At 43.9% G+C, this 26,200-nt stretch overlaps 2 protein-coding genes across 5 annotated transcripts; one reads left to right on the forward strand and one right to left on the reverse strand.

Annotated features, from left to right (window-relative positions):
* Window positions 1-607: 607 nt before the first annotated feature.
* Window positions 608-26,076, reverse strand: C7H12orf43 (chromosome 7 C12orf43 homolog). 4 transcript variants are annotated; one of them, XR_007506635.1, is made up of 9 exons: window positions 25,680-26,076; window positions 25,229-25,274; window positions 24,276-24,374; window positions 23,528-23,601; window positions 23,117-23,207; window positions 22,358-22,726; window positions 8,219-8,409; window positions 2,390-2,519; window positions 608-1,654 (listed from the first exon to the last, which is right to left on the reverse strand). XR_007506635.1 is itself a non-coding variant. In XM_049804750.1 (6 exons), the coding sequence occupies exons 1-6, from the start codon at window positions 25,825-25,827 to the stop codon at window positions 22,381-22,383; spliced, it is 804 nt and encodes a 267-aa protein (XP_049660707.1). In that variant the 5' UTR covers window positions 25,828-26,074; the 3' UTR covers window positions 20,759-22,380. The 4 variants fall into 4 exon arrangements, 1 of the variants encoding a protein (XP_049660707.1); XR_007506637.1 differs by lacking the exon at window positions 8,219-8,409 and adding an exon at window positions 18,383-18,500; XR_007506636.1 differs by lacking the exon at window positions 8,219-8,409 and having other exon boundaries at window positions 25,680-26,075.
* Window positions 3,382-20,245, forward strand: HNF1A (HNF1 homeobox A). Its single transcript, XM_049804749.1, has 10 exons — window positions 3,382-4,553; window positions 11,576-11,775; window positions 12,697-12,883; window positions 13,186-13,424; window positions 14,205-14,362; window positions 16,124-16,325; window positions 17,668-17,859; window positions 18,140-18,261; window positions 18,551-18,692; window positions 19,275-20,245. The coding sequence occupies exons 1-10, from the start codon at window positions 4,219-4,221 to the stop codon at window positions 19,400-19,402; spliced, it is 1,905 nt and encodes a 634-aa protein (XP_049660706.1). The 5' UTR covers window positions 3,382-4,218; the 3' UTR covers window positions 19,403-20,245.
* Window positions 26,077-26,200: the final 124 nt, after the last annotated feature.

The following is a 26,200-nucleotide window of genomic DNA, read 5'->3' on the forward strand; positions in this document are numbered from 1 at the left end:
CTTCTCTGTATGCCCCTTGAAGCCACATTACACTAGCTTTATCCCAGCAAATTACTGTATTTTTCATCACATACACTTAATAATGGATATAATTCAGTAAGTGAAAACATCAAAGGTAAAAATGGTGTTGATCCAAGAAGTCAGGCTTTGGGAGCCTATTCTGCCTTCCATTCTGTTCACAGGACTCTGCTGTCCGTTACTTTGGTTTTGCCCTAGTATAATAAGCAGAATACAGACGAATAAGCCTACAATAAGAATTATTTTCCTATTGTATACCCATTTATACTCTCATGCAGTTGTTCTTAAGTGTTAAGTAATCCACTTAATTACTAATTCAACTACTTTATTACATGTAGGGGAGAAGGGATTACACTGGAACAGTTAATCAAGGCAGACTATTATTTACCAATAAGATAGAATTCCATTAGAGTAACCCAAGACATCCTTGCCTGGAAGGATATGGGAGAATGCCAGGAACCCGGTTTTATAAGATAGCTGTGACACAGTGTTATCACAGTCTGCTACATCAGGAGAAGAAAATAATTTTTAAAAAAAACTCATAGAAGTTGGATTTAAGTGTATGTAGGATGATGCAAAGTAGTTGAACGTGTTTAAATAATCTTTATTAAACTTGCCATTAAAATAAAATGGAAAACAGACTTCTTGTGATTACTAATTGATACATTTCTCCAATCTGCATCCAAACTCATTTGTTAATGTAACAGCGTTCGAGAGCTTGCTATTAAGCTGACAAGTTTAGTGTTGTAAAGCTGCTTATGTCTTGTCAATGAAGCACTGAATCTGAGGGGTCTCAACCACCACATTAATTACATCTAAGTAAAACCAAGCAATTCTGCAGGGAAAAAAAAAAATACAAAAACAGATACTGCAAACATGAGAAAAACAAGCAGGTGCCGCTCAGTGTCTTCAAACTTCAAGAATTTCCCCTATCTATCACAATTGCCAAGATCACATTAGTCAGGGTGACTTGAAAAATCAAGTCATGACCCAGCAAATTGTTGCAATTAAGAAAATCAACATATACTAAGCACTGGTAATAGATGAAAATGGATATAGCAAAACCAAGACTTTTTTTTCAAATATTCACCCTCAAGGCAAAATCCCTGAGTACAATTCAGTTACAGGAGAATGTTGTCTGGATTATGGCACTCTACAATTTAGCTCTTGCTCTACTACTAGGTCTATCATCTAGCTGGTTAAAGCTTTGCAGCTTCCACCCTTGAGCTCTGCTGTTCTTATTACCTCACCACTGAGTATCGTGGCACTGGCTAATTCACAACAGGAATCTCCTTCAGTCTGACCACTAGCACTTTATAACATTTAAGAAACACTGAAAAGCTCACTGGTTTTCCTGTACTGAAGAACCTGAAATACTTAATGGAGTGCTGAACCATTCACTAGCACAGTCCAGCAGGTTACAGTGATGTAAAGATAAAAGTGTGTAAGTTTACTTGTTGTTTTGTTAATTGTCCAGGCTCCTATGGTTTAAAATGGACAATTTAATAGACCAAGGGAAAAAGCCCTTCAGGATAAAGTGATAGAGAATATTTACCTCCTCCTCAGTATTTGAAAGGTTTCCATATTCAGCTAAGGATTCTCCACATGGCATCCAGTTGTAGCATTCAGTGAGGTCCTAACATACAAACAGATGTTCAGTTTGGTTTTTATAGACTTCAAAGTTCACTGGTTTCAAGACAGGCTGTTTTAAATGCCTCTGCAGCTGAAGGTCTTCAAGGCAAACAGAAGCAACAGCAACAGGACTTCTGGGTACATAAGGGATCCTTGAAACCATGCAATTTAGATAGATAATTTCTTGCTATGTTTTCTTCTTTTTGCAGTTTTCATTGGCAAACATTGCTCTTCTTTGTCTAAACTTAACGGTCTATCTCCCCATGTATACAGACTTACAGAACAGAGATTGGACACTCTTTTAAACAAAGAACAATGGTAATATTTTCCATCTTAGTTTAGGTAAAAGAAATCACCATGCCAAAGAAAGACAGAAATAAGTAACGTGGTATGACAGAATCTCCTGTCACACATTGCAGGAACCCCACAATCTGTTGTCTCTGTTTGCAAAGTCATTGAACTATAAGGACATATCATGCAGAACTATAAGTCACAGCTGGATATTGTAATTGACAATTACTGTTATCAGCCAGTAATTTTGGTGTGTCTACTGGGGGGCGGATAAGAAAAACTGTAATAAAAAAATAAAATGCATGGAAATTGTATCAAAACATTGATAGGACAATGCCAATAAAGCTGACCATTCTTTCAATACTCTTTATTAGGAGTATGACAAAACAAAATTCTTTATAAACTAGAGATGTCTTTTTACATTAATGTTCACATGAAAATTTCTTACATTTAATGTTTTTACATGGACTCCAAATTGTTACTTCTTTTTAGCCACACAAAGAAAGTCTTCTGTATCCATCTGAGCTTTTTTAACTCACTGCAGGGAGGGGACCTGGTACTCTGGGTGCAGTCGCCATCTGAAATAAAAGCTAACAGTTAACAGCAGTCCTGGTTGAGAGGGTCAGCCCAGCAGCCCGACTGCAGCTTGCTGTGCCTGGAGGGAGGAGGGGGTCCAACCTGCAGAGGAGCTCTATCCTTCAGCTGCTGACTTAGCATGTTGTTGCAGGAGCCCGGAGAGCATGGCTAATGGTGCCCACAAAGGGAAAACAGGGGCCAAGGTCACTCTGCAGCATTGTCTTGGGACATTACCCAGTTTGGGGACAGTCCTACTAGGCTCCTCTTAGCTTAGGCTCGATGGGAGCGTATAAAGAGAGACAGGTAGCTGCCCCTAGAAAACCTCCACTGAGAACAGTTTTAAATCCTTCTTCGGTTGATCACACAAAGAATCATTTGCATGAAACACTCCTGCATCAAGTCCACATGTGCACATCAAGTTATTCCCTAATTTAGCCACTCAAAGTAGATAGATTCATTAATATCTTTTCAGACCAGAAAAGACAATTTAGTCATAAGGACTCCCTGAGAACTGCGCTAAGCGACTCCAACCAAACTAGCAAGCATGTTTTAAGAAGTCGCCCAACAGGTGGGAGCAGAACCTTAGCACAGGGCTGGTATCAAGAAGGGATGGAGATAGATGATAAATGGGAACCACAACCCTACCCAGAGCACTCCTCAGGAGAAGCAGGGCAATTGATGATAGGACAGGGACTTTCAGCATGAACCAACACCTAGGGCTATACCTTGTCACATGCTTGAATCACAAGCTCAGTGGGGCAAGCCCTATAGTCCCCTGAATTATGTGGGTACACTACTCCTGCTCATCAATTAAGCAATAAACGTAGCAAGTTATAATGGAGGTACTAGTATTTGCATGTTAAGATACCTAGCACACCAAGGCCAGAAGTGAAAAAGTCATTTAACACTTGATGCTCTGCCACAGAAGTCAGCTGGAGCTCCAGAACCTCCTGTGAGTCTTGGAAACATTCAAATAAACCCAGTGGCCACACTTCTCTGCTGGGGGATTGCACAAAGGCTAGCGAAGCTGCCAGTCCGGCTTTCTCTCAGCCCAAAGCCTTTGGCAGAGGCTGAGACTGGCTGAACTTCACCACTGCCACAGCTCTGAGTGGGCTCTGCGATCTTCCAACGGCAGCACCTTCTCCTGAACCATGCACAGCCAAACACACCTCTTCCTTTTGGGTACTCCACCTCCTTCCTTCTATAAAACTAATGGGGCCAGAAATAAGTCACACTTCATCCTCATTTTCCTAGTTTTCTTTCCATAGCTTCCTTTTCTTTTCCATGCTGCAGACCTCCTATTCCTTCATTTTACTCTCCTTCTCCCTTCTGCTTCCCTCCCTTTCCCCCTCCCCCTGCTTTCTCTCCCTCTGCACTTTGTGAACTGCTGCTGCGGTGCTGAAGTCCAAAGTTCAGTAACTTGCTAAGCACACAGATAGGTATGAACCTTGGAGAATTTACATTGCTCCAATGTAAACAGATAGCCAAGGGTCCCTTTATCAGCACTGGCTCAGGACAGTCGTGGGGGGTCTGAAGTGGCTCAATTTTGTATTTTGTTTTTTTGGGGGGGGCGTAAAGGCGGGAGGCTGTGCTGTGCCCACTCTCCTGACAGTCGGGCGTGTTACCTCGGGAAGATGGTGTAGGGAAGCTGGAAGCAGGATAACCTGAAATTCAAATCCAAGAGACACCAGCCTGAAGACCATGGTCTCAAAGCTGAGTCATCTTCAAGTGGAGCTGCTGGGAGCGCTGCTGGAGTCGGGGCTAACCAAGGAGACCCTGATCAAGGCACTGAGCGAAGTGGAACCCTACGTGCTCCAGAGTGAAAGTCAGCGCGCTATCAATGCCCTCCAGACAGAGAAAGGGGAACCCTGTCCCGACATCCCCAACCTCCCCAACGGAATGGGGGAGTCCAGGTTATCAGAAGATGAAACCTCCGATGATGGGGAAGAATTTACCCCTCCAATAATGAAGGAGCTGGAAAACTTGAGCCCTGAGGAGGCTGCTCACCAGAAGACTGTGGTGGACAGACTATTACAGTAAGGACAGATTTGCTGCTCCTCTTTGCTGCTTTCTTGCACTCTTCCCTCTAAATCTCCTTTCCTTTCCCATTCCGCTCAGTGTCCCTGCTATTCACAGTTGATCCAGCTGCACAGAGACCGGCTTCAGCCATACCAGGACTAGCAGCCCCAAAACACTCCCCAAATTCTTTATAAATGCTCAAACTTTCCCTTCATCTCACATAAAATGCATGAAGGGAACCATGGAGCCTGATAACATATTTGAAGTGCTTATATTGCCAGGCTTCAGAACAGTCCGAGGCCTGTATAACTTGCATCTCTCTGACTGAACGTTGGATTTAATTTTTTAATAGGATTCACAATTTCAGCCATCGGGGGGGGGGGGGGGGGGGGAGGGAACACCACCAAAAAATCTGGTCACTCTTAACTGGTGCTGCATTTGCCTGAGGATGTACGGTAAACTGAAGTTGTAATGTTTCCCTGCTATATTTAAGGAGATTAATATTGTTACTTTTACTGGGTTTTGGTATAGATTATTGGTCAAAGACAAACCCAGAGAACTTGTTCTTGTCATTCTTGTGAGTGCAAAGTTCTCCTGACTTCAGTGGGGATTTTTCTTGTAGAAAGAGGACACACCAAATACATGCAGAGGTTAAAACCTGGGCAGAACACTCCAGCCTACCATTCACTGTCTGTCACAGATGCGAAGTACATACGCAGCAACAATTACAGGTTTTACTGCCACAAAAATTTGCCTTTGCATACAAGCATTCCTGAAACCAAAAGACAGGAAGAGTTCCCCAAACCAATAAGCCTCGTTACAGACTCAGAGAAACATTCACCAGGATTCCCAATTGGGATTCTTGCTGGGATACAATTGCCGTGGGCAACTTAAGAGGTTTGTCCAAGCAAGGATCAGGTCCATCCAACCTATCTATCACAACAGAAGCAGAATCTTGCCTATCTGTTTTGGGGGTATTTTGAAATGACAAGCTGATAGAAGACAAAAGGATGCAGCAACATCCTGCACTGAAAATCTTCACTACAACTAAAATCCATCTAGAGAATGTCTCAGGCTTTCTGATCACTCCCTTTCACATGCAAAGGAAATTAACATAAAACGTAACAACAAGAAGCAAACATCAAATCCTACCACAAAAGGACAGAGCTAGAAAAACAGCATTACAAATGTTAGCATTCACTGTAAATACTTAGGAGAAGGAAGCTCCCTGGCAGATTGGGAGTTGATGACTCTGCAATACCCAACAGAGGAAAATTCACTGGATCAGCTCTTACCTGGGTGGGGAAAACATTCCCAATAATTCAGTCTTTTTTCTGGCCCAGTACTGTGTCCCCTCTCTTCCCCACTTCCAGCTCTGTCACATCTTTTAGTCTCTTCTGTTCCCTTTACCTCTTTCCCGATCTTTTTACGTATTTCCCTTCTCTCCATACTTTTGTCTCTGCTGCTATTCCTCCCATTTTGTTGTCTTCTTGGCTAATTCTCTCTCTCCCTTCCACTCTTTTTCTTCCCCTCATCCTTGTCTCCTTCTCATCTTCCTGAGTCTGCGTACAGGTCTTGGGGTAGTTTGAGCCCAGTGGCACCGGGCGGGCCCTGGCTAGTTACTAATTATCCAATGGCTTTATTATTTCTCTTTTGTCTTATAAATTTATAGATGAAAAGACCCTGATAAGCTTTTTGATCATTAACTTCTGATGGTTTATCAGGTATCTCTCCACAAAGGAAGCCATGAAAGTTGAAGAGCAGCAGCTGGCTTTGCCCCATTTTCTGTAATGAATGGGTGAAGCAGGGCTGAAATGCCATCCGCTGCGATCTAAGAACAGACACACAGATGGAGGGAATTCCTTCCTGCCATCCTCACTTCACAATGAATTCTGGTTTCTGATCCTCCCTGCCTTTCTAGGAGCTTGCTGCCAGTCTTTCCTGTGCTTACTACCAGCCTCAGCACAACAGTCTTAGATCTCTCTTGCAAACCTGTGATATTAATGCTTTCCAATGAATGGTCTCAACATATCTCTCTAGTCAGTCAGTTGAGTAGCATTCCCATTTTACAAATGGGAACTGAGGTACAGACAGATTCTATGACCTACCTTAAACCCTAAGATAGTGCAAAGAGGACTGGGCAAGAACAAGGATTTCCTAAGCCTCATACTGGGTCTTAATTGCAAAGATTTATTCTGAAACATCAGAATAGATGCAATTCACTTCTGCTGTTGAGGACAGTATGAGGGGACCAGAAGCCTCAGTTTCAGCAAAAAATTACAAGTATACTTATGGAGGAATAGAATAGATCAAAATTAGTCACAGTAAAATGAAAATAGTAGGAAGTCTGTATTGACATGTTTCAAATTTCTGGTCAAAAATTTAAAAAAAAGCAACTGTATGTCTGAGAATGTATTCAAAGCACCTGAACCAGTATCAGGGTTTGATAATATGTACGCATTTGTTACCTACTAATAAATTTCTTTTGTTTTTAAGAACAAACCTTTCCGCTAATAGAGGCCTAAATGTAATGTCCTTAAAATACTATTGGAAGATGGGGCAGAACAGTCTATAATAGAAATTACTCCCCACAATAGCTAAAAGGCAGGCAGGCAAGAATCTCCATGCCCAGGGATTCCGAGTAAAACTTCGGTGCTTGCAAAGCTATTTCAGCATCTACACACAGATTTCAAATCCAGAAACCAGATGGAGGCACTTCTGCCTTTAGGCAGAAGCCTCTTTGGGCATTATTAACAACTCCTAGTCTCATGTTGTAGACCACATTCTAACAGAGAGATTTACTTGTACGCAGCTATTACTGATAAAAGAAACTCTTTGTGGTAACTTCAGCCATTGCTTATGAGTAGAACCAGGAAAGTGTCTGTTGCTAGGCTTTCCAGGAGCTGGAAAGGAAAAAAATGATAGCACCAAGAGACCAAGTATGTCCTCACAGGACCACTAAAGTTGAAACCACAGTTTGGAAAGCACTAGTCAAAGCTGAGTAAAACAGGATGTAGAGAAGATACACCCACATGACTGGGCGCACCTGTGAGTATTGATTAGATTTTGTCCCTACAGAAAAAAATGCTAAAGACAGTTCAGACAAAGGTTTCTCTAGTAAGGAATTAACATAATTTCATTTTGTCCTTTAACTCGTCTCACTGATCTTCCATAGATTTACAGTTTGAATAAAAACATACTTTCCATATCACTCCACACAGAAAACAAATTGCATCTATGATAAAGAATAAATAAGTCAGCTGGGAGACAGACCTGTGTGGAGTAATTCCCAGATACTCCCCAGAGTAGAAAGAAGAAGAGAGGCTACCTTGGGGGAAGGGACAAATCATACTACTGCAGGTACAGCAAATAGAGCAAGGTATAGCAACAATTCACCTGTAGGGCAAGGGGTGAAATTCCATTAGAAAGAGAGAAATTGAGATAAGCAACAGATTTCCCCTGGAAGCAGGGATAAAAGCATATTTTCCATGAGGAAAAAAGAAAATAAAGATATGTAATGATAAAGGTTTGGTCTTTTCCCCATGTAAGCAGTGTCTTAGCATGGCTGTAGCTGGGGAATCTGGAGATGAAGCTGCCACACCCCTTTATTTCCACATATAAGCCAAGATGAGGCAAACCAGGCCAAGTTCAATAGAAAGGAACCCTGCCGGGATGGTCTTACCTTCCCTGCTCTCTGCCTAGCCCGGCTCCAGGCTGTGCAACTGACATCAGTGAGGGTTGTCTAGCAGGCTCCAGAAGAAAGGGCCAGAAGATGGTCCTGAGTACTTCACAGCTCTGAACCTCTGTTTAAGCAAGGTCTGGTCCAAAGCAGCAATTCAGAACCCACCTGAAGGAAATGAAGGCTCCTCTTGCCTGAGAACAAGAAAGAAGAAAAGGAGAGACAGACAGAATGAGGAAGAGGAGGGGAAAGAAAGGAACAAAGGAAAAAGAAAGAGAAAAGTCAGGAAGAGTGAAAGAGGGAGAAGGTCCCCGAATGTTACATCTCCAGCTCTCTGGTATGGGTTTTCTTTAATGCTAACAACTTGATATTTACTTTCCATTTAAATTTGAGATGTTGCTATAAATTATCAACCAGCCTCTTGTCCCTTTGAGTTTATAACTAACTACCTGGGTTACTTATTGTTCAGGTAACAAAAGGGAGGTGAAAACGCCCTTAAAAAGTGACCTCAGAACTAAGAAAATGGGAAGCTTGCATGGAGAGGGGACCCAGGCCCCTGTGGTTGAGATGAGCCACAGAAAGGGGCTATGCTCAGATGGCAAGAAGCAACTGACAGCAGGAGAGCAAGACTTGAGAAGAAGGAAGTAGAACTAACTGTGTGAGAAGAATTTGGAGACAGAGATTAGACCCTGGAGGACAAGAGAGGAATGGGGAGACAGCTTGCATCTGGGGAGGAAGGGAAGCTAAAAAGCAGGAAACAGGCTTGGAAATAGAGAAGGAGAGCTTGACCAAGGCAGACCCATTTCTGCAGTTCTGACTCACTGAAGCAATTGAGATTTTAGTGCAACTACAACCAGAAGAACTAGGTTTAGGGTTAAATCCAGCCCTCTAACAGTCAAGGACAGCCTTACCGCCAGTGAAAGAGTGAAGGTTTCAACTTACAACGTCTTAGTCAATGGCGAAGGCTCTGCAGGTGGAACTACGTATTTGGGCAATGGTTCACGCAAGGGTTCAGCTGACCAACTGCCATCACTTGTTCTGTGATGTAGCCTTGAGCTGAAAGGAATTGCTGCATTGATATTACAGCCTGTGCTTTGACAATGTACAGGGTAGGCAGGATTTCATACAACTGTCCTATGAAATCATACTGTACTAAGATTCCCCTGCACTGTTTTGCCTCACTAAGCCCTGCTTTGTCTCAAAAGAAGACAGAAAAACCACAGGGCTTTAACCACTGTGAGAAGAGACTCATGGATACCTCCTGCTTTATTCCTACCGCAAAGTGACAATCTCAACAGGGGAGACAAAAGTGACTCATGATTGGGGCACAGGAAGGCAATCAACAAGTAACAGAGGTTTCCATCAGTGATAATGTAGTCCTTCCTCTTCCCATCTGACCTAGAACTCAAATCTAAGAGACCAGAGTTTCCAAGTCTGATCCTTTTCTCCTTTGTATAGGGACTTGTGTAATGAATTCAGGGTACAGGTGCTGGATAGACTATCACAAATACAAAGGGAGGAGATTGGTCCTTGGTTTGGACAGCAGGAGAAGAAAACAGAAAAACAACACACTGAGGAAAGAAAAGCTTTTGTAAATTCAGCCCAGTTTGAGGCTTTTGAAAGACAAAGACGGTTAAGGGAAGAAGCTAGAAAATAGAAGCCTCTATAGCAAGCATCCCATCATAAAAGAGAAACAAATGTTCCTATTTTAAGAAAGCAGGTTCTTCAGAAAGCTGTAACTGACACTGATTGTGTCACACTTTAACTGCAGCAGAGCTTGCTCCTCAACTACCTAGCCACTGGGAGAGAGGCTGCAGGGGAACAGAGATAAGGGTGTTTGTACTGAGAGAACAGGTGTGGACTTTGTCCTCTTTATCACTTTGCAACCTCCCGAGTCAACAAAGCAATGAACAGTACAGTTGTTGCCTGTTGCTCAGACCTGTGTGTTCTTGTGACGGTTTCTGCACAATCCTAGGTACTTTTTTCCCCCTATTGCTCCTTTGATGCTGGTGTTGGATGTGACACCAGTGCATTTCTACAGCATGCAAACCATTGCCACCAGATGTTTCATATAGAAAGCACAGAAGGATGCTCTTTGTTAAAAGTAAATCAGAGGCTTTTCTGTAGAGAGGCTCCTGCAGTTTGGATTTAGACTGCCTGGTTTCACATCTTTATTTTTACTGTGATTTTCAGCTCTGGTGAAATCAATACTCACAACAAAGTCACAGTCATGTTTTCTCTATTTTCCTTAGGAACCTTCATGGATATTCTAATTGGAGATCCTAAAAGCCAGAGATTTGCATTCATTATGAAATCCCAAATCAGATTAGCTTCTCAAGTTTTGTGAGTAGGTCTCAAATTGGTCTATTCCCTCAGCTGTTATTCCAAAGGAGGGTTGCAATAGGAGGAATTAGTCATTTGCCTGTTGTTCTTTATGGGGCTTAGAAGCTTTGAGTGTATCTAGACTTGAATCAGTGTTTGACTAACATGTAGCAGATGTGCAAGAACATAATCCTGGATGGCTTGGTGTACACATATGCATATATAGCAATTACGTCACAGTATAATTAAAGCCTGTTTTCATTTCCTGAATCACTGCAAGGCAACCCAACCCGGACCAGAATCAGCGCATGAGCGAGGTTCAGCCTAATAGCACAATGAATCTGTCTTGGAAAATTAAGTACACCTACCCAAAGCACCTATGCCTTAAAGAAAGGGGGTTAGAGAAGAAAAGTTATGTAGGGAAAGGGAAGAGAGAGGTCAATGCTGAAAAAAAGAGATCTGTAGTCATAAAACACCCAACTGAATACTGAAATGCAACATCACTTCCCTCCTCATACCATTTCTCACTAGCAGCGAAAATGCTTTATATTCACATTACTTTCCAGCAGAAAGGGCCATTCCTTGCTCACACCACTGGTCAGCACTTTCTATCATTTACAGATGACAACTGCCTAGACAGAACAGCCCAAAACCTTGCATACAAATGAGCACAGTCACCAAAGACTCTGGCTATGTATTGGGAAATTCCTTTGATAACCGAAGAGTCCCCTTCTAAGGGCAGATCAAAGTGCCTACAGAGAACAGTTTAAAGGAAGCTAGTGCTACCTCTTTTGCACTTCATTTCTAATGCCATGCAGTTTTTACCCTGAATTCAGGGTCAAAAATGAACAAGGTACCACGCCGAGGAACAGCCTTCCCTTATGGAACCAGTTACCGCTCCAGGCTCACAAACACAATGGTGATGACTTACATGCAAGGTGCACCTCAGGAGGTACCAGTGCACTGCCTTGGAATCCAGGTCTGCTGAGTGCAGGTGTGGATCTCTCTCTCCTGAGAAGTGTTTTCTGCTCCTTCCAGAGAGGATCCCTGGCGAGTAGCAAAGATGGTGAAATCCTACCTCCAGCAGCACAACATCCCTCAGCGTGAGGTGGTGGACACTACTGGTCTGAACCAATCTCACCTCTCACAACATCTCAACAAGGGCACTCCCATGAAGACCCAAAAAAGGGCAGCCCTCTACACCTGGTATGTCCGCAAGCAGCGAGAGGTGGCCCAGCGTAAGTATGGCAACAACTGTTCTCCTGTCTGTTTCATAAAGGTCTCTGCTCTCCCTTGCTAATCCTTACTCCCTAATTTTATCAAAGAAAAATGCAAGGAGAAGCCACTTTTAGCAGGAAGCTTAGAGGAGTCTAGGTTAGTATTCAGTGGTGAGGTGAACCAAAGAGTACATGGAAAAACACTCCCTCATGAAGCAGCCTGCAGCCACCCACCCCACCCTCCATTTGGCTGAAGAGAAGCAAATATTCTACATTTGCAATTAGAGTTCTACACCCATCCTCAGACTAAAGCAGTATAGTGGACAGATGACAGAGACAGAATTTCTGCCCAAGAACTATGCTTTTGCAATTTCAGCTAAAGCAACAGTTCCTCTAGCTGCAAAAAGCAGCACGCTGCTCTACTCACTGTGAAAAACCACTGTGGACTATCACCTTGTGAAAAACCACTGCAGGCTATCACTTTATGCCTTCTAAGGCCCTTCATTACAGGCACCCACTGGGAAGTCATCCCTGCAGAATCACTTCTACATTCATGATGCCATCTGGAATCTGTCTGTCTTAATTTTGTATTGGTGGGTTGCAAGTAAAATGAGACATTTGGCCTTTGGATGGTTTTGGAAAGCAGGACTCCAGTCACGCTTACTCTAAACTCAGCTGCATTTGCTTTCACAACTCCAAGGTTGGAGCAGAGATGCAATGCATGCAAGAGAAAGGACAGGTAAATATGGTCCTGCTAGGAACATCTTATCAGTTTTAGCAGGTTATTGAACTTTATTTCCATCCCCATTTCGATTCAGCCCTCTGTCTTGTATGAGATTTTCTCCAAGGGTAAGCTGCATTGGGCCTGCTAGGCACCCAAATAGACAGAACTATTGGAAATGCTTCCAGAAAGCAAACTCCCTTGCCCCTTTGTGCCTGCAGAATTCACACACGCTGGCCAGGGTATCCTGACAGAGGAGCCCATGGGAGATGACCTGCCCACCAAGAAGGGAAGAAGAAACCGCTTTAAATGGGGTCCTGCCTCACAACAGATCTTGTTCCAAGCCTATGAGAGACAGAAAAACCCCAGCAAAGAAGAGAGAGAGGCACTGGTGGAAGAGTGCAACAGGTAAAGATGGGTGTCTGAGGAAGAGGGGCACAGCAGGGCCACTCTGTGTTCTTGGGGTTTGCTAGCACCTATGAGAGGCAGGCTAACAGTGCAGCAGTGGATGTCACCACTGACACCAGCCACATTTGAATGAAATGCCACAACTGTCCACAAAGGATCAGTAACGCCTTGTGTCTTGCTATACCTGCCAGGATCCTTCCACACAGTGTGCCAGACGACAGCTGCTTTGAGGCTGCACACTTACTGTGTGTCTCTGACTAAGCCCGGCTCAGCAAAGCTCTTCTTGTGCTCTCCCCCAACAGAGCAGAGTGTATTCAGAGAGGTGTCTCCCCATCTCAGGCCCAGGGACTGGGCTCAAACCTGGTGACAGAAGTCAGAGTTTACAACTGGTTTGCCAATCGCAGGAAGGAGGAGGCTTTCCGGCACAAGCTGGCCATGGACACCTTCAGCGGACCGCAACCCACCTCTGCTCCCCCTCTAACTCCTCACAACTCTTCTTCCCTCCAGCCACCATCTGCTCTCTCACCCAGCAAAGTTCACGGTAAGGAACAACCAGAGGGCGATCTGAAAGAGGCATGGGTGAACCTACACAAACTTAGTCACCAAAACTATCTCCCAAGTCCACCCCTTTAGGAGGCAAATCTACAGATAGAAAAAGACGACTTGCTACAAGGGAAGAGCATCGGTGACAAAGAGACCATGTCTGAGTGAGGAGGGCAGCTAGAATAGCAAGGGTGACAGAGTTCAGTAACAAAACTTTCAGCCAAATCTCCTCGCTTATTCTTTGACATCCTGCACTCCCTCATGGCTGGCAGGCAGTAATCCCCTTTCAAGGAGTCATCCACTGGCTGCCATCACAAGTCAGTTCTGTATCCTTTCACTCACGTGTGTGCCTCTTGCTTGTTCCAATACATATCAGCACAGTCAGACTCTGTGACTGACTTTTCAGGCATCAGGAAAGGTCATTCAGAGCAGAGATTTTTCAGCTTCATAGGCCAGAGCTGGTAATTGCTCTTATTCTGGGAAGAGATGATCTCACTGAGACTCTCTCCTCTCTACACCCACATCCAGAAGGGTGGTTTCTTGTGAACCGTGCTTGCTCCCTGCAGCACACGCAGCCATACATTAAAGCCAGTATTTGAGGAAGCAGTTGCGCCAAGTTACAGAGGAAAGCCTGTTCTCCTGGTTCCCCTACTACCCACCTTGTCTCTGCTTCAGTCATCTAAAGGCAAGCGCCTGTGAAGGAAACTGAATTTAGTGCTTGCCAAAGTTTCTCAGTTTCTCATTTTTGACAGCCAGTTTCCCTCCTGTTGTGATGCAGGAGTGAGGTACAACCAGCAGCCAGCCAGCGAGGCAGAGTCCTCCAGCAGCAACCACCATGGGAACAGCTCCATGGTGACCACCCAAACCATCCTGCATCAGGTTTCTCCCCCCGGACTAGAGCCCAGCCAGAACCTACTGAGTACAGACACTAAGCTGGTAAGTGATGTATACTTAAGTTCTGGTGACTGAAGGACATCAGGTCCTTTGTCTGTGGTTACAATATGGACTATTCAGAAGTAGTTTTTCCTAGATTACTCTTAAAACCACCTTCTTATAGAGATATTACATAGCCACTTTGCACTGACCATGTAATATGAGCAGTCCTGAGATACATGTGGTCTCTAGACTGCTGGTGGGGACATGTATTAGAGCATGAAAGCAAGAAGTATAGCCATTTCCTTACAATCAATCAAAACAGCCTGTTCTGAAAAGATATGACACGATTTCCTTCCTCCTAGGAAACCCTGTCCTCTCCTCCTTTCCCCAGTGAGATTCTCATCTCATCTCCAACTCTCATTTGAACTCTAGACGTCTCAAGATAGTTGATCAGCCACCAATGGGATTAACAGAACAGAGACACATACTTATATCTATCTTACCTGTAAAAATTAAGCCCAACAGCTTGTATGCAGCACATAGCATGGAGACATGTACTGGATATCTAGATGGTAGCAATCTGCCTTCTCAAAGCAAATTTCCTTTTGACATTTGACTACACCTTTTCCCACATAATTAGCAACGAAGCACTAGAACTACATGACTGATAATTTTCAGTTTGCACACGTTCCCTTGCTTACAGGGAAACAGTTGGCAGAAGGTTGCATTAGTGCATACCAGCCTGATGCAATGTTAAGTTTGCTATAAATGAGTATGATTTAAATCTCGTCAGTCACTCACTTTGCTGGCTTTCTGGTCTCTTCCTGAAGAAAGAAAAGTCTCTCATGAGGTGCTGAAAATCTTCTACAGCTGTCTTATAAAATTGATATCAAAGTGATTTGTCCCACTGTTTAACCTCTTGGTGCTTATTCTTACTAAAGATTCCTTACAGGTTTTTGTCTGAGGGGAGGAAAAAAAAAGTATAAAGCATTGAACTTTCTCTGTCAGGCAAATTATTAGAATGCTTTTCTGCTGTTCCACAGTACTTCACCTACAGGTCTCTGAAGGGCCCTGCAAACTCAAAACCCCATTAGAGCATAGACACAGGTTACGTGGTTCATTTTAGAGGCTGAGAAAACAGTCAAGTTATTAAATTTCTCAATGACTCAAGGATCAGCAAGACGCACAAGCACAAACAGTGCTGTTCTATCTAACAGGTACTTTTCCTCCCTAACAGCAGGGAACTGCCAGGTAATACAGCATGAAGAACATACTGTATGAGAAAAAAGTCTAAGGAAACTTTCCAGCAGCTCCTTTAAAATCTCAATTGAAAAACTCACTGACTAGTAAAAGACACTTGCTGGGAGAAAGGGAAATTACAGGCATTTCTCAGAGGAAAAGTTGAACAAGAAAAGATTGGATTCTGTGCTGATCTTTGCAGCTAAAATTACTATGTAAACTACCCAAGCCTCTTAATTTCTCTGAGCATCATCTTCTACCCTCAGTTGTAAAACAGAAGATAAACTTTCCCTATAGAGAATGCAGTGGGACTAATCTCATTCTTGTTTGTAAAACCCTTATGATTTCTTAAATGTGAAAGAACTAAAACAGCAAGGATTTACTCTTAGTATTTCAACAGCTGACCTTTGCTAGTTAATTGATGAGCACAGGGGAACTGCAGACAAGCAAATGTGAAGTCTTTCTGGTTAGCAAGGGGTCAGAGCAGGCAGGAAGAGGGAGAGGGACATTTTATCACAGCTTTGGGACTCTCCATACTCAAACTGCTCCAGATGGCATTTTCACAGTCCTCCTTTCACGCAGGTCTCAGCTCCTGGAGGAACTCTCCCTCCTGTCAGCACCCTGACTGCCTTACACAGCCTAGAGCAAAATCCACATGCATTGAGCCAGCAAACTCAGAACCTTATCATGGCATCACTGCCGGGCGTTATGGCAATTGGAGCTGGTGAGACCTCATCCCTAGCACCAGCATTCACCAATACAGGTGCCTCCACCCTGGTGATAGGTGAGTAGTGTTCTGTAATGACTCTGCTTATTAGGATTCAGATGAAGAGCTACCTGTACTTGTTAGTGCTTTTGTCTCTGAAAATGAGGCAGGTAATTCTAAGTTGGCAGTAATACACATCTGGGGGAATTGTCACAAACACTAAGGATCTTCAGCAGCACTACTTGTGAGTACCAATGGAATTAAGGGACAGATGTTCCTTATTCATGTTAGAACTAAGTTACATGCAAAACCACAAGTCTTAAGAGCAAGGAACTTCTGCAATCTATTCCTATACCAATGTTTTGTTTTGCTGCTCTGCATCTCCCCAAATATAAATGTAATACTTCCTTAGAACTATGAAAATTGAAGCACGTTCATAGTGCTTGAAAGACACAACATCCTGTTCTACTTCCTGCAAAAAGCAGCATATGCCTTTGGAATCAACAGCAGTAATGACTATTTTTTTTATATTTATCACTTTGACAGCTTTTCTGGACTTGCATGAGATTTCTTTTCATTCCAGGACTAATCTACTGCCAAAGTGCATCTTATTAGATAAAGGAAAATAAAATGTATACTCTTCTCTTACACTTTCTCCCCAGGAAGAAAGAAGCCTTATTTTGTTCCATGGTGACAGCTGTGAACTAATTTCCATTTGCTCATTTATACCCAAGATTATGATATGGATTCTAATTCTGTGGAGAAAAAAAAAAATGGAGATTACCACACAGTGGAAGTCTCTCAGTGCTGGAGAGACTTGCTGATTTACAGGAACAGGGTCTGGACAGTTGTGGGAAATGGGTAGTAACGTGGGAAGTGGGTAGTAACGTGGGAAACCTTCTACCTCTTTCTCAGTGGTCCAAATTCCATAATCTGGCAGCTCAAGCAAAATGAGCTGAAACTCCATTCCATGTGGCTGGAGAGCTACAGCATAGTTCTCTCTGTGGCCAACAGCTTTATAAAAAAAAATAATCATAAAATGAACGGGACTCTGAGATGACACTCTGAGTTAACTTCTGAGCAAGGCCTCTCCAGTGGAACTCTGTATCAGGTTATCCCTAAACTGGAAAGTGATCTATACCAGTACACAAAGATGTACACAGGAACAAACACTGGAAATCAGAGGTGGTTTTATGGTACCTGTCTGCATGGTACATTTCGCATGCTCCCACTTTGCTTTCACTGGCACAAAATCTACTCTTAATCACAGATAACAAACAGAACACCTGAAAAACAGGATCCAAAAATCACCCTGCGACAACAGGCCTGCCATGATGACTATTTCAGATGCCCCTATTGCAGAGCAGCCACACTCCTCCCATAGTGTGTAACACTACTGTCATCAGTCCTTGTTTTTCAGGCCTGGCCTCAACTCAGCCCCAGAGCGTACCTGTAATAAACAGCATGGGGAGCAGCCTCACTACCCTGCAGCCCGTCCAGTTCTCCCAGCAACTGCACCCATCCTACCAGCAGCCCCTCATGCAGCAAGTCCAGAGTCACATCAACCAGAGCCCCTTCATGGCAACCATGGCCCAGATACAGAACCCTCACGGTAAGAACATGAACTCATTTGCTCAAGCAAACAAACAAACAAACAAAAAGACTGTTCTGGAGCATTTGCTGGGTCCTTGGGCTTGCAGCACTCTATTTTCCTCTTCGATTATTGTTGCTCTAATTATGAAATTATTTTTCTATTGCATTTATCTCCCTGTCCCTCCACTCCCACTGTTTTGGAGACAGACAACAGATCCACATGCATGAGAACAATTCAACCAAATTAGTCTCATGCAAAGCTCCAGCATCCACATGATCTTGTTTTCTTTCATGCACAGCTCTCTACGGCCCCAAGTCTGAAGTGGCCCAATACACACATACAGGCCTCTTACCACAAACCATGGTGATAACAGATACAGCCAATCTCAGCGCCCTGACTAACCTGACACCAACTAAACAGGTAACAGCCTTTAGCACATGCCTTTGTTCCCCCACCTTAGAACTGCACAGGTCTGCAGGTACCTCCTTGCTTATCAAAGAGTTTTTGGGTGTGTGGTCTATGCCATTGTGATCTTTCTTACCTCCTTGCCTTGCTGGTACCAGCTGCAATACTGGCAGCATTAGAGCAAGCTCTTCACTGCATCATCACGGAGTATTTAATCTCCTTGGAAACAGCACCTGCTCACTCTCCTCTCATGCCTGTTAGAAGGGATGTAGAAACCAGGCACCATTAACTTTCTTTTCTCTAGGCATTCACCTCTGACTCCGAGACTCACACAGAGTCTGGAATGCATACGCCAGTGTCACAGGCACCAACGATACATTTACAGAACCAAGACACAACCATCCAGCACCTTCAGCCAGGCCCTCGCCTCACCTCAAGCCCTGCTGGTAAGAGCAGCAGCCACTATTATCTTAAACCATGTATTGCCTAGTTTCTCTTGCTGTAAAATCCAGTTAGAAAAGGGTAACTGGGGCTCACGATTCTCTCAGAGGGCTCTACCAGTATCCTGGGAGGTTTGAAAAGCTGGTACAAGGAAAAGATTCAGAGCACAGTCTACACAGGGCCAGACTGTGGAAATGGGACCCTTCTTCAGAATCTAGAGAGGAAAATAAAAATATTGACAAAATCAGTGTCCATGAGTATTCAGTCCTGTGGGCAGTTTTCAGGGCTGAAAAACCCAAGACTCCCTCATGAAGAGACTCCAGCTGGATCTTCCCAATTCTAAGAGAAGAACTAGGACATTAACAATCAACTAGAATCCTCAGAACTGAACTCTCTAGCGGTTGTCCCCCTCCACGTTTTCAGACTAGCTGTGGACTTAAGCTAGGTATATAATGGCACACAAAATAGAAAAAGGAGTTATGCCCCTATGCCAGGAGAGTTCAGTCATGCTGGAAATGTGAGTGTGTGCACACATATGGGGACTGCAGTGAGAATTTGTACTTAACTTCTGCCTGTGCCTTTGACAGTGTCCTCCAGCAGCCTGGTGCTGTACCAAAGCTCTGACTCCGCCAACAGCCACAGTCAGCTGCTGCCATCCACTCACAACGTCATCGAGACCTTCATCTCCACGCAGATGGCATCCTCCACTCAGTAATAAAGACAACTAACTCAAGGGTGACTGCCATGACCAACCTGTCAGGTGCAACTCCAGCCGTGTTTGCCATCACTGTCACCACTGCCTTCCGTGGGAAGGAAAGGCTGCTGCGCTCAGCTGACCTCCAGCCCCTACTGCCTCATACAAATCCCTTACTCAGCTGCCTCCATGAGAAGAGATGTCGCAGATGTCTCAGATGTCTCAGGCTCAAGACAGAAGCCATGGAAAGAGGATGCTAGCACTGCTAAAATTCACTGCCCCCCCCAAAAAACAAGCAAACCCAAATCCCACAAGCCAGCCTAGAACGACCAGACATCCTTTTGTGGCTGCCCAAGAAGGAATCCCATCAAGATCGGGAACTGAATGCAATATGGCAAAAATGCCAGGGTGTGGATGGGACTTTCATTCTGCTCAGCCTTCATCGAGCTGGGCCTGTACAAACCTGCCAACACTGGATTAAGCCACACGGGAAAGAGCAAAGCTGGGCTGCCGAAGAAGGGACACCATCTTTAAAACACTCACCTCCTTTGCTATAAGGAAGCACCAATGGGAAATATGAGAAATAATAGTATCTTGGAGGCAAGCATGAGAACCTGGTTTCTGACTTTAATGAAAAAATCACCAGGAAACAGATTCAGGAATGGCTTGGCCCAAGCCTGTCAGTATGGGATCACTGGCTACAAGCTACAAATCCTTTAATTAACTACAAAAATACCAAACATTCTCAGTTAAAAATGACCTGCTCTAAAATCATGCTATCCTAGTGGAAATGGCTTGGTTATTTTTGATATAGCTCTGCTTTGTTTTAAATGCAGAAATTAAAGTTTAACAGCAGCAAGGAGATTCCAGTTCTCTGCATTAACTACGTGGATTCTCATCTCGTGAGTCTTGCTGAATGAGCCAGGGATGACATTCCCCAGTGGTCCCTGCACACCTAGGGGGTTCCCATGCTCCACAAAGAGCAGCGGTTCTTTCAGTTGTTCTCTATAAAGATGTCAGCTTGAATTCATTGTACAGAACACGGTTCATTCTTAGCTTCCCTGTAGGCTAGATTCTGTAGTTCTTGATGTGCAAATAATTACCCTGGGGTCTAAGAGTCTTACTTGCACTAAGTGAAGGTTTTTAGCCCCAAGGATCTACTTATATAGTTCCTCTTCTAATTATTCCTCTCTTCTCTATTTACTCTCAATGTTCACATCACTAAGATGTGACTAGCCAGACATTAAAAAAAGCCCAAATTAACAGGTTTTTGTCTTTGTGACCAAAACAGAGCTATTCTTTCAACTGTGAAATGGATGAAAATCCTTGTGCTCAAGACTCTTAAAAGGTTAAGATACAAGGGAGAATTAAAAAAAAAAAAGTCCAACAGTGAACTCTTTCAGTTATCACATCTGGAAATTTCAAAATTGCAGATGTCCATTACAGTTTTTATTGATAAGAGCTTCCTCTAGATACCATCAACCATAAGAGACTAATTTCAGTAAATAGATTCTCTGAGGCATTCCATCCTATAATTATTTCCTAATCTCCCATGTTCATCAGTTGCAAATACACATAATTTCCAGTTAGCATAAAAAAAAAAATCATAAAACGAGTCAAAAGGTAATGTTTAGACCACTATGCATTTGAAACCCCAGGTGCTAGCTTCAGTATACTCAAGTTTTAACTACCCATAAGACAAGTAACTTCTGCTGGCATATTCAGTTAGATTACAAGCCAATTTTCTACTTAGCTTTTCCATTTTTGGATGCCAACTGTGTTTTCTTGATTAAAAACCAGCAAGGATCTTACAGTAGGAAAGACAACATCTCCGGTTTTCCTACGCTCAAAGAGCAACAGTTCACGATTTCAGTTTCTCTAATCTGACTTTCTGGTCTGAATAGGGCCAATAAGTTAGAGCTACTGAAACCCAACAATCTTAAATACTGAAGAAGAGTATTTATCCAATAACAGGTCATTTCCTGAAATACTGGAATTGAAGTATAAATAGACTAAGAGGCATACTGAAAGCTACCAATACCACTGTATTTCAGGGAGACAAAAGTCATAAGCAACCAAAATAAGGACTGAAACACAGTGACTTTTAAGTTAGGCTTAAGTCCCTCCTGTAACAATTTCATAGCGTTGATCACCAAGCAACTAAAGAGCCATCTTCAGCCATCTTTATCTCTGCTGGGGGAGCCGTCTGAATACAGCAAGAAAGCCACTGTTGTACAAAACCCGCCAAATTAAGCAAGTCTAATAGTGTAGCAGAATTTAATAACAACGAATGGAATGAAAAAACTATACATGGAAAGAAATTTCAACAGACACAACTTGAACAGAACTACCTATTTATAACAACCCTGAAATAAGCTCTGCACACTCTGTGTGCAGGGGCCCTGGAAAGGTGCAGATTACAGAGGGATTAGTAACATGGCACGTTTCAACAACGGATTGTTACAGTGATCACAGGAAAAAAATAAGGGGGCCCTGATATCTGACAGTATGCTTTTGATAAATGAGTCTCCCACAGGCTGAAGCTATTCTTAGTAGGGATCTAGGAGGAGGCAAAGAGAAAAAGGAGTTGATCACCTGTTGCCATGTAAACCAAATTCAATTCATCATATACTTTCTCCAGGACACAAGATTTGGTTTCGTGATGTGAAGAAACAGACCAGGAGGGATGCAGCTATGATTATATCCCTCTGTGACGCAAGTCTATGCACAGTATTTAATCCTTTTACGCTAGGTCTGCATAAGCAGCAGCATATATAACCGCTCTGCTAGGAGAACAATGTTCCCTTCCCCAAGGGACGCCAACAACATAGGAAGTCACTTAATTAAACTCTCAGGCAGGCCACTGAGCTTTTAGAACGGAACCTTTGCCAATTAATTTTCCCTCATCTGCAGCAACTCTTGTTAGTTTTGGTTTTGTTTGGGTTTTTTTTAGCATCCTTCATCCATCATAATCACCTGCCATTTGCAGAGCAAAATCTTCATTCTCTTTTTTTCTTCTTTTTCTTCTTCACAACTCCTGGCAACAGCGAGTTCTCTGTATGATTGCTGTCCTGTCTCTCATGCTGTCCATTTGCAGACACCAACCGTGGCAAATCTTTGCAGATCTGGTTGCATTCTGCTGGGTCTATTATTTTCTCTTTAATATTGTTCTCTCCTCTAATTTTCTTTTTCTTCTTTTTTTTCTGGCTGTGCTCTACATAACCCTGACTCTGATCCTGGCTGGGATCCTGGGACGGTGCAGGAAAAGCACTTTGCTTCAGAATGTCTGTGGCTGACACTGCAGCCTCCTGGTACCTTTGCCACTCTTGGTCACTGTCCACGTCACTGGAAAGGTAACAAAAGGAAAGGAAGCTCTGTTACGCTTTGGCCTTGAGTTCACTCAAAGCACAGACAGCAGAGTAATCCAAGATGATAAAAACTGATATACACCCAGTGGCTCTGAGACACCAATACCTACAGTTAGCATTTAACTATTTTGAAGGCCAAAGTGTTCTTTACACACACTAGGAAGGAAAAGAACATCCCCCACAAACATTTATAGTTCCCCCGCACTAAAAAGAAACAAACAGAAAATCTGCTCTAGTCAAATACAGGAGTCATAAATACACACTTCTCAAGCTCTTCAGCTTCCTAATCCCTTGCGAGAGTCCCAGCTGCCTCTGAAATGTGGGATGCAATAGCACTTCAGGAGCAAAGCATCTGACACCACCTCACCTGGAGCTAGATGGCTGTCTCCTCCTTGCTGCAGGGCAAGGCTCCAATTTCTCACAGTCTCCAGGGACAGAGGAAGAGAAGAGGCGAAAACCTAAAATATGTAAAGGGGAATTTTAGCCACGATATAAAACAGAGGTGAAAGCAATCAACAGCAATCTCCCTGGGAAGCCTCACTGCTGTTATTGCTATAGTGCTCGACAGCAATTATTTGGGACTATCTGGGAGGACTTGGGGCACAGAGATCACAGCTTCAAAGGAACAGCCTTCACGGATGCCAACAGAAATTCTTCTGTTGCAAATGCTTATTACTCAGTTGGGTGTACAACTGGCAATGGACAGCATCCATCCCATTTGTCACCATTTAACTAACAATGTCACAACACAGCCACAATGGCTGTGACTAGAACTCACCATCATCTGCAGAGTCAGACTGTTGCACAGAAGTTTGTGAAGGTCCTGATGAGTCCTTCAAGACAGTGATGAAACTAAACAGAAAACCCCAGTCAGATCTTAGACAGGTTTGTGCAAAATGAGCTAAAGTTGGGTATTTCTAGAAAACAAGACTACAGGGAGATGTTACATAGCTACGTTTTTTTCTTAGTGAAGCTGTCTCACTTCTCTGCTTTCAGAGCAGACCATGCCTTCTCTCATTCGCAGTGCATGCCACCAGAATGACTTAAAAGCAGCGTTTCTAAAGCCAGCTCTAAACACCAGGAATTCTAGTTCTCCAGGGCCATATTTACACAATAAAGACAGTGGCAGCCCAGTCAGAGGCATACTACCAGCACAAGCCTGAATCAGGTATTGGTATAAGTTGTAAGAATAAATGAAAGATTCTCATGCAAGCCTTTCAATGATGAAGGTGCTGAGGCACCCAAATTCTACTTTTTCCTCCCCACTACCCATTCACCACAGAGGAAAATGGAGACAGGCAGTGCTGCACAGGGAGTCTTTACCAGAGGGACACAGCACATGGGCCATGTCAGTTCACAGGATATTGGAAGTTTGCATTAAATACAGGAATGAAGAAGACAAGAAGAGAAACAAACTTCTCCATATCCAGGCTGCACTCAGATCTTGAATTTCCTGGGTTTAGCACACAAAAGCATCAATGTACTTGACCTATAGAACAAACTATTTTAGTATTGCTTGCCAATACCCATCTAGCATTGCTCCCAGTTTCTTTGCAACATGTGCTCTGAACTCTGGTGTCGTCTGTAGCTCATTTCCATCCTCATCATGACCGTTCACCTCACGCCTGTTTAAAAGAATAATAATAATTATTATTATCTTTTTCCAGTCCAATAACATCTGGTGCTCTTGCCCAAACAGGAGATAAGGGACTATAAAATCTCCTGCCCTCTAGTAATCAATTCATACTTGATAAGGAAGACTGTTAAGAAAGATGGAAAATAGCTCAGTAGTAACAGTTCAGTTCCCAAGACAGCGCTAAACATTATTTAGCCATCTCCATCATAATTAGTAATTGGATTATTATTCTCATTGAAATAGCCTAAAAAAGCAAATAAATTATGTCACAACATCCCTTCCTTTGCATGTAGTTCCTCTGTATGTTGCCACAATTCATGCAAAACCTGTCCCAGGAAAGAGGATTTTATTAAGTAGCCTGGCTGACAACCTTTGAAAATGAGCCTACAGAAATGCTGCAAACTTAGGACAGCATCACCTCCATTGCAAGGCTCCTAATTCAGGTGTTGCTTTCCAGCCGACGAGTGCTTGCCTTTGCGATTCCAATGTTTTTTTGAAGAAAAAGAAATTTTTTTATATGTAACTGTACTGATTAATTCCTGAGACACTTGCAGAGTTGGGAGATTCTGACAGTTGGAACTAATGCTGTAAACTGACAGCAGCAATAAGTTTTCAACTTCTCTGTTCCCCCATTGCTAGAGGAATAAGAAATGTACTTAAAAAAACTATTAGCTTTTTCAGATTCAAGCATCATTTCAGATCATGGCTGGACTAATGTCTAAAACAGAACAGGCCCTTCCAGTAGGAAGTTATCACAAGGCATGAACTATAAGTAGCACAAATACAACATACGTTAATTTTTTCTTCAGTGGAACATCAGTCCGAAACTAGAAACAAAAATACCTTAGGCTAGGCTGAGCGGGCTGTAACCGATCCTTTTTAAAGCCACCTGACAAAGGAAGAAGTAAAGGCAAGTTTAAAAGACCTGTGATCAGGACCTCCTTAATCCACTTTCTGGCATGTTATGATTTTACAGCATTAAGAATCATGCCTGAAAGACAATCCACGCCCACCTTCGGGGGAAAAGTTCCGAAGGGAAAGGGAAACTTCCCACCGGCCAGGCTGTAGCAGATATAACCTGCCCGGGAAGGGGCTCTGGCCCCGGCAGGAGGCCGCACAACAGCCGGCCGCCGGCAGGACCGAGCCGAGCCCCCCTCCCAGCGGCTCCGACACGGGCACCGCGGCAGAGAGGTGCCCCCGCCTGACCACCGCTCCCCCGGGGCAGGAGAAGCTGCGGAGGGGGCCGGCCCAGACCGGCGGGGAGAGCAGAGCCCAGCCTGTCGCCGATCCTCACCGCGGCGCGGCTCCACCGGCACCGCCGCCTGCGCAACGCAGTCCCAGGCGGCCTCCCGGAATCGCGCTGCCGCCCCGCCGCTGCTGTCCGAGTCGGTGTCCGTGTCCGTGTCCGTGTCCAGGCCCGAGCCAACCCTGGGCGCCGCCATCTTGAAGGCGCGACAGCCGCGGGGAACGCTGGGCGCTGTAGTCCAGCCGGCCGGCCGCGGAGCATGCTGGGGACTGTAGTCCACCAGGGCTGCCTCCGACAAGATGTCCGCCACGGGCACCTCCAGGTCTTTCCGACGTGCGGTTTCCTCACTTCTCCGTGAAAGAGGCCGAGCGAAGGCTGCGCTCACAGGAAAAACGGGGGGGCTGTAGCCAGGTCTTCCCCAAATCAAGAAAGCCCGAGAGTGAGCATATAAACGGAAGGAACCACGAGTAACGGGGTGTCGTACACAGAATCGTCAGATACCGTGAAAAAGGAATATTTACGCTGGATGTTTGTACCAGCCTCCAAAGGAGAGGCAGGACGGACGGTGC

This window comes from Accipiter gentilis, chromosome 7, assembly GCF_929443795.1.
Source record: "Accipiter gentilis chromosome 7, bAccGen1.1, whole genome shotgun sequence".
Lineage (NCBI taxonomy): Eukaryota > Metazoa > Chordata > Aves > Accipitriformes > Accipitridae > Astur > Astur gentilis.